Below are 7624 nucleotides of genomic sequence, written 5' to 3'. Positions count from 1 at the left end.
CAGCACCCGCTGCAATGTTAAATGGCAAGATGCGACTGTCATGGTGGCGGTTGCATCCTAATTTGTAGTGCGAGATCGCCGCATGTATGGCGGTCGTTCCCGATCCCCACCACAATGGCTGGCGGACTCCAGTCCATCCACCATCGTAATGATCCCCTAAGTATTGTCAGCACAGGTGCACAGAGTCAAGCCAAAATATTGTATTTTGGGATCAAGGTAACAAATAGAAACTGAACAGGTATGAGGACAAAGAGAAACAGCACAGGTTCGTTGTTTAGGAGATGATAGATTCATCTCAAACATAATATGTTGGCTTCTGCCTTCAAGGAATGAAAAAAGGACTTTCATACCGCACCACGAATGTCAATATTTTGAAGCTGTCTTAACCCCTTCGCCGCAGCGCGAATTTCGCTGCGGCGCCAGGCGGTGGGGGGTGAGTGCGGTGCTTCCGTGCTCATGACGGAACCACACTGCCATGAGTCACGGATGGCATGTGCTCATGACGGCTTGGTTCCATCACGGCCCAGCCCGCTCATTAATTCACCCACACAGGCGGGGAATTAATGCCGCGTGGGCGGAGCGGCAGCTGCATGATGGAACCGGCTCATGACGGTGTGGTTCCGTCATACGCACGCAAGGGGTTAACAAGGCATGGTTGATGATGTCAAGTGCAGCGGAGTGGTCTAAATGCATAAAAACTGAAGAGATATTATTGTCCATTGTCAAACGTAGGTTATCCACGACTGTTAGATGTGCATCTTCTGTGGTCTTGCTCAGTGGCAACCAACCTGGAAATGTTCTAGAATGTTTTCTGATTCCAAAGAATAAGTCAGTGTCAGGCTTAGAGTTTGGTGGAGTTTGATGCCCTTCGGGACCGTGGGGGGCATTACCTACCTCTGTCAGCTAGTCAGGAACGTTTTAAGGCATTGGCAAAGTGGGATCTGGCCCAGGGCTCCAGCCTTTCAGGGGACCCCTTTAGAGCCATCTGTGTTCTACAAAGCGTTTTGCCCTGATAACCTTTAATTATTCTTAAACAGATTGATTTAAATACTGTTTACATATAATTTATTTTTAATGTGTGAGTGTATTATTTTAGAGAAATGTGTTTATGTTTCATAAACATCCATAAAAAAAGGTATTTCGGATCGAAACAGCACTTTACATATGAGAGTAGTATATAGTGATACCTTCACTTCAACTCTGGCCTTAATTTTGACAGCTCCGGCCAGGAATCCTGGCCTTAAAAAGTGATGGGTCTAGTCTTAATTATGACAGGCCTAGTCTTAAACTCCTGGCCGGAAATTTGACAGCTCTGGCTGGAAACCCTGGCCTTAAATTTAACAGGGCCTGGGCGCAGGCTGTTGGCCTTGAACAGGCCTGGCCTTAAAAGGGGGGTGACATGTGGGGATATTCCCAAGAAGTAACAGGCTGCAAAACATGTGGTAATTGTGTACATGTTTTAAAAGTGCATATGAAAGTGCGTGCAGGCTGGAAATGTCTGTGCATGTTTAAAACTGGGTGTTGCAGACAGCTGCAGGCTGAACAGCTGCTGAACAGGCCTGAGTCCCCAACCCTGTGTGTTGGGAGATGTTTTTTTATGTTTGAAAAAAAAAAAGGGGAGCTTTTAAATTGTAGCTGTTGGGAAACCCATAGTGTGTTTTAAAAAGCACAAGCCATGTTCAGCCACCCTGAGCTTTGAGATGTTGAAAAAGACAGATGTCATGGCAAGGTTTCCCCATGAGAACCTGAAATAGGATGCTAAGTGCTCGGCCGTAATTCACACACCTCCAAAGCCCCAGGGTCGAAACTGGACATGCTGGCCGGAATTGTGACAGTTTAGGCCACGACTTGATGACTCTGGCTGGAAAGATGACATGTGATGGGTTTAGTGATGGGCCAAAGGTCGGTTCCAGGGGGTCTCTACTTCCCAAGATAAGCCATTTTAAAATATGGCCCCAAGCACCCTACTCTTCCCCAAGATAAGCCATGAATGTAAGTAACAGATGTATACAGCGTAAACGGTGCAAGGTGAAAAAGACAGATGTCATGGCAAGTCTTCCCATGAGAACCTGAAGCAGAAGGCTAAGTGCTCTGACGTAATTCACACACCTCCAAAGCCCCAGGGTCGAAACTGGACATGCTGGCCGGAATTGTGACAGTTTAGGCCAGGACTTGATGACTCTGGCTGGAAAGATGACATGTGATGGGTTTAGTGATGGGGCAAAGGTCGGTTCCCGGGGGTCTCTCTTCCCCAAGATAAGCCATGAATGTAAGTAACAGATGTATACAGCGTAAACTGTGCAAGCATAGAAAAAAAGTTCCCATCCAAAGACCCCAAGACATTGTTCTAAACCCCCTCAAGTCATAAGGGGTGTGGGGGCTTCTAATTAGCATGCATGGACAGGTATAAAAAGGCCCCTCATGGAACACTGTCAAACACCCATTCAAAAAACTTCTGGGAGCGACTGCTGTGGATTGCTTTTTTTTTTTTTTTTTTTTTTTGCACTTTGAGTATTTCTTCACCAACAAGCCCTTCAACACCCTTGGGGAGCAAGTGGACTGTCTTGGAGTCACAGCGCCAACCCTTGGAACTTAAAGGCAAGAATGGACCCGAGCAACTTTTCCCAGATTGACGCCGCCTGTGAACATGTAGAGAGGGTAAATAAAGCATGGGCGCAAGGATGTATGTTTATGTGGTGTTAAAAGTATACAAAACTGTAGTTTTGAAAATGCTAAAGAGTACTTTGTAAACTGTTAATGTTTAAGGCGATGTGTTGTGTTTAATGTGAATAAAGGTGCCAATGAAGTTTTTTACAAGACGTGAAATGTAAATGTATTTAAAATGAATAAAGGCTGTGTTGAAGGTTTGAGTTTAAAGCTATGTGTGTAGACAATTAATGTTAATAGGGGTGGTGTTGTGGGGGATGGCGCAGAGTTTGCAGGCGTTTTTTTATTTAAGGGCATAATGTTGTAGGTCTTAGGAGGGTACATGCAGAGGGGAAACGTGCATTTTACAGTTCATAGAAACATTTAACTACACTGTAACGGTACCATAGGGGCTTTAAATAATATACATGGCATATAATTAAAAATAAATAATGCCTTGTTGCACTCACCAAACCGCTGTAGAGAGTTGGAGGGGTCCAGGGGGGCTCCGGGGGTCCTTGCTGCTCCTTGGTGGGGTCCTGAGGGCCTTGTATTTAAAAAATAAATAAACCCGGGGGCCAGTTGTCGAGGGGGGGCTCCTGGTGGGTCGCCATAGTCCTTTGGGGTGTTATGGGGCTGTCTCTGGGTGTCCTGGGGGTCTCTGGGTCCCTAGTGCAGCGTTATTTTTAAAACAATGCCCCGAGACCGCTTCACCATGGCGCTGCTCGGGGTGCCGGTCTCCCGGTGTCCCAGGGCCTCCGTGGCCGTTCTTATTTAAAATAAAATGCCCCGAGACCGCTTCACCATGGTGCTGCTCGGGGGCTCTAGGGGGCGGGCTCCGGGTGCCCGGTGGGGCTCCGGAGCCCGTGTGCATAATTGGGCCGTTTTTTAAAATATATCCCCGAGCCCGCTTGCATCGGGGCGCTGCTCGGGGGACTCTGGGGGGCGGACTCCGGTGTCCTTGGTGCTGTGAGGGGTCCTGTGGGCATTTTCCCACGGCCCCACGTGGATCCAGCAGCGGCAGCATGGCGGCGTGAGCTTCTCCGGGGCTGCAGGGTTAGGGCCGCCCCCACCAGTGATGAGCTGGTGACATCACTGAAGGGGCGGGCCAAGCCTGCAGGCCCGGTGTGTGTTTTTTTATTTTATTTATTGAGAGATAGCGCGAACACGAAGGTGTTAGAGCGCTTCACAATAGGAACAGAACTGCTACATGAGAACATTACAAGTGAGCAAAATACAAAGGCAAACTTTACATTAAATGAAGCAAAATTACAATTGTGCGCCAACAGAGTATAAGAGGTAGTAAACGGTGCATTACAAAAGTGACAATCGTGAGTCAACAAAATACAAGAGGTAGCAAACGATGCATTGCAGGCGGAAAAAGTGACGTGTGCAGGTTACAAAAAGCGTACAAAATAAAATATAGAGGTATAATACTGCAATATATGTGAGACTGAGAGTTAGCATTGGAATGTGTCAAAGCGCTTTACACAAGAGCCTTATGTAAAACATAACGTCTAAGAATTACAGGTGTTACATAAAAGATACAAACAGAAAAAAATACTGGTTGTTAGCGCAAATTACAAGAGCAGGCGATAAGTTACATGGACAAAAAAATTCAATGGTGAGCAAACAAAATACAGGCGTTATCAAACGGGGCATTACATGAGGAAAAAAAAGTGCAATGTGTGCAGGTTACAGGTAGAGGTATAATACTGCAATACGTGGTAGACAATGTGGCGTAATCAAGAGGGGCGCAAGCAGGGTGTTACAAGAGAAAAGAGGCGTGTACATGTTACAAAAGAGTGCCCAGCACTTAGGCGCAATGGTCGCAAGGTAGGATGTTGGTGGTACATTAAGTCATGTACCCAGAATTACAGGATATGGCGTAGGGTGCTTCTATTTATTTTAAAATGTTTGCTAACGCTATCCCCAAGGGTGCATAACTATTACAATACATGCTTTGCCGCTGTAAGCGTTTACTAAAACCGTTTTTATTTCTTTTTTTAATTTAATGTTTAATACAGATGCAAGACCCTGCAAATGCAACCGTCACCAATGTGCCCCCGGCGCTGGACCCAGCTGTAATAACTAGCAACGCTGGTCACCTGTCGACCCCACAGCCAGGTATATATATATATATATATATATTTAGAGTTATGTAGTTCTACGTAGTTTTGTACACCAGTCTCTCAGAAGTTCTCTTTTTCTAATGGGCTCTCATGTATGTATGCTTTTACAGCTTATGACCCTGACCTACAACAAGCTTTTGACGAGCTTATGGAGTACATCGAGGCTCAAGACGCTCTGAACAGTGTGCAAAACACTTCAGTTCCTACATGTAATTAAAAAGCCCCTGTTATTTTAAACTGTCTAAGACGCTGGGGAGTTGGAGGGGTAGGCCACAGTCCTGACCCTGATGGTGTATAGTGGGACTCCTCAGAAATATGACTAAGGCGGGGTATTATTTTTTCTTTACAGGCACCCCCACGTTATGCCCGAACGGCGTCGAGGTACAAGAGGCATCGCGAGAATCAAAAGAAAGCCCTTTGAAGAGGAAAGCTTTACCTTCTAAAGTGGGACCACCGTCAAAGAAAGGAGTTGCAAAAAGACCTCTATCAGGTGTGTTTGTTACAAAGGGTGTGAAAAGTACTATCGGTGTTACAGACTCTCAAGCAGAAGGGTACAACGACTTGTAGCAAGGCCTATATAAAAAGGCGGCGGTGTAGAACTTAGGATTGTGTGTGTGTGTGTTCTTTTTATACTTTCTCTAACATATATATTTTTTCTGTTTATATTTTAGAAGCGGCTCAGAAACATGCTGCTGAAGAGAGGTCGGCGCAGCCCTTAAGGGACATAACAGCAACCGTCCAGAACAACAGAAGCGCTACAAAAGGTGTGAGTAGGCGTGTACGCCACGAAAAAGTCTCCGCGCACTACACACCAAACATGATGAACAATCCTCTACACCAATCTATTCTGCACAGGGGTGGAGTCAGCACTGGCGGAGTCTTGACAAACACAGATAACACAGGGCAGGGTCTGTGTAAAACAGCTACAGTGGGTCTGGGCCCTCTCAGCGTATCAAAAGGGAAAGGTGTCTCAATCACTGCCGCCCTTAAGAAGAAACATAAGGACTCAGAGAACCTTCCCAACCCTTTAAAACGTGTGAAGTCCTCCAAGGTATTCACAGAGCCCCAAGCAGAACCCTTAAACTTAAAGAAGACGGCTCCGATGCTCCCAGAGGTCCAGGCAAAGCCCTTAAGCCCCGAGAAGAAGAAACCTAGGACCCCTGAACCCCATGATAGCCCCTTAGACCTATCTGTAAAAAAGACTGTTAAACCTTTGAATGAGGCCTATACACCCGTGAGCCCCAAGGAGGCGGTAGTTGTAGCTGTGGATGTAGAAGAGATGGCGCCGCCACAGCCCCCTAAAACATCGCGCCTCTCAAGAAAACATCTGAAGCTGAAACCGGGGGTCCCTAAGCTACAGATAGCAGCGTCCCTCAGCAACCATAATGCAACGCTGGATCCATCCAGCATCCTGAAACCCCAGACAGTACCAAATAAAATAACTGTACATGTAGAGGTACACGCCCCTGAGCAGCCCCCAAAGCCGGTTGTAAGTGTTCAGGCACAGCCTAGGGTCTCAACGGGTAATAACACGCAACCCCTAGAAGGGCCTTCTATCGTGAACACCCCAGCTCTTGAGCTGATTAGGGGGGTGGTAGACAGCCTAGGTAGAACCCCTGAAGCGGTGTCCCAGGGGTCTTTGAGCACAGCGGGTTTACAGAACCCAGCTAACAGGTCAGCACACCCTGACACAGGCATTTCAGCTAGGACCCCTGATTATAACGACAGCTCCTCACAATCCTCATACCCATTGTCCCCTAGTACCCCTCCGGGGGCATACGACCCCACCAGCCCTGCTGCCAGCCCCGCGCCCAGCCCCGCGTCCAGCCCAGCTGCCAGCCCCGTGTACAGTCCCGTGTCCAGTCCCGCGTCCAGCCCACCTGCCAGCCCCGTGTACAGGCCTGTGTCCAGCCCCGCTGCCAGCCACGTGTACAGTCCCGGGTCCAGCCCCGCGGCCGTCGTAAGCCCCACACAGCCCTCAGCAATAAGTGTGGATGACAAGACCACGGGGGCCCAGGGGGTACAGCCACTTTTTCCATACAAAGTTTGCAATGTTCCATTCCTGTCCGCACCAGGGCGTTCGCCGGGGGGTCCTATTTCTAGAACACTATCGGAACAGGCTTTACAGAATGGTGCTAAGGCTGTTAGCAGTATAGATGGTCCTAAGACGTTGCAGCCATTTATAATGCCTCGCAAGGTGGGGCCCTCTAAGCAGGCGCAAGAGGGGTCTGTAAACACATATGAGGTATTTGCGGGTCATGTAAAAGAGATGCAGATGGCTGTTCGAAAACTAAAACGCCAGGCGCTCGCCGCAAACCTAAAATGGGTGGTGGGGGTGAACAAGCCCCTGTACACAAGTATGGCCCATCAGAAGATCGTGGAAAGGGTTGGGGTGTGTAAAAAAGTGATCATCCAGGAGTGTCAGGCGGCTGTGGCAGACATACATGCTATACGGGCGTGACTATGGCAACACCGGCCCCAAAAGACCCCCACAGCCAGTGGTGCTCATAAGAGGCCCCCAAAATATACCCGTAAGGTCCAGAGGTTAGTGACAAAGTCTGCACGCTTCTTAAGACTGCTCAAGCAGCGTACATCTGATGCCTCACAACCCTTCAAACAAGAAACATCTGTTTCCCTCGACCCCTTCAAACAAGGGCCCATAGTTTCAAGAACAGCTCCTGAAACATATAAACCAACACTTTACCGCCGACAATACATAGGTGCAGGGTCAAACATACCGAGGGTCGGCCATTTGAAGGGGGTAGGGGGGCGGACTTTAAAACTCCAAACACAGCAACATTCAGAAGGACCTAGGGGTGGAACTGTAGCAGCGGCCTCCATGAACA

General features: G+C 48.0%; 1 protein-coding gene across 1 annotated transcript; it reads left to right on the top strand.

Moving 5' to 3' along the window:
* The first annotated feature begins 3822 nt into the window (after positions 1 to 3822).
* Positions 3823 to 7239, top strand: LOC144790848 (uncharacterized). The gene is made up of 4 exons (XM_078665514.1): positions 3823 to 4773; positions 4889 to 4987; positions 5128 to 5268; positions 5450 to 7239. Exons 1-4 carry the CDS (start codon positions 4674 to 4676, stop codon positions 7237 to 7239), a joined length of 2130 nt encoding a protein of 709 aa, XP_078521640.1. The 5' UTR covers positions 3823 to 4673.
* Positions 7240 to 7624: the final 385 nt, after the last annotated feature.

This window comes from Lissotriton helveticus, chromosome 11 (assembly GCF_964261635.1).
Source record: "Lissotriton helveticus chromosome 11, aLisHel1.1, whole genome shotgun sequence".
Taxonomy (NCBI): domain Eukaryota; kingdom Metazoa; phylum Chordata; class Amphibia; order Caudata; family Salamandridae; genus Lissotriton; species Lissotriton helveticus.
The sequence above is the reverse complement of the archived record's forward strand: the minus strand, read 5'-3'. Positions and strand labels throughout refer to the sequence as shown.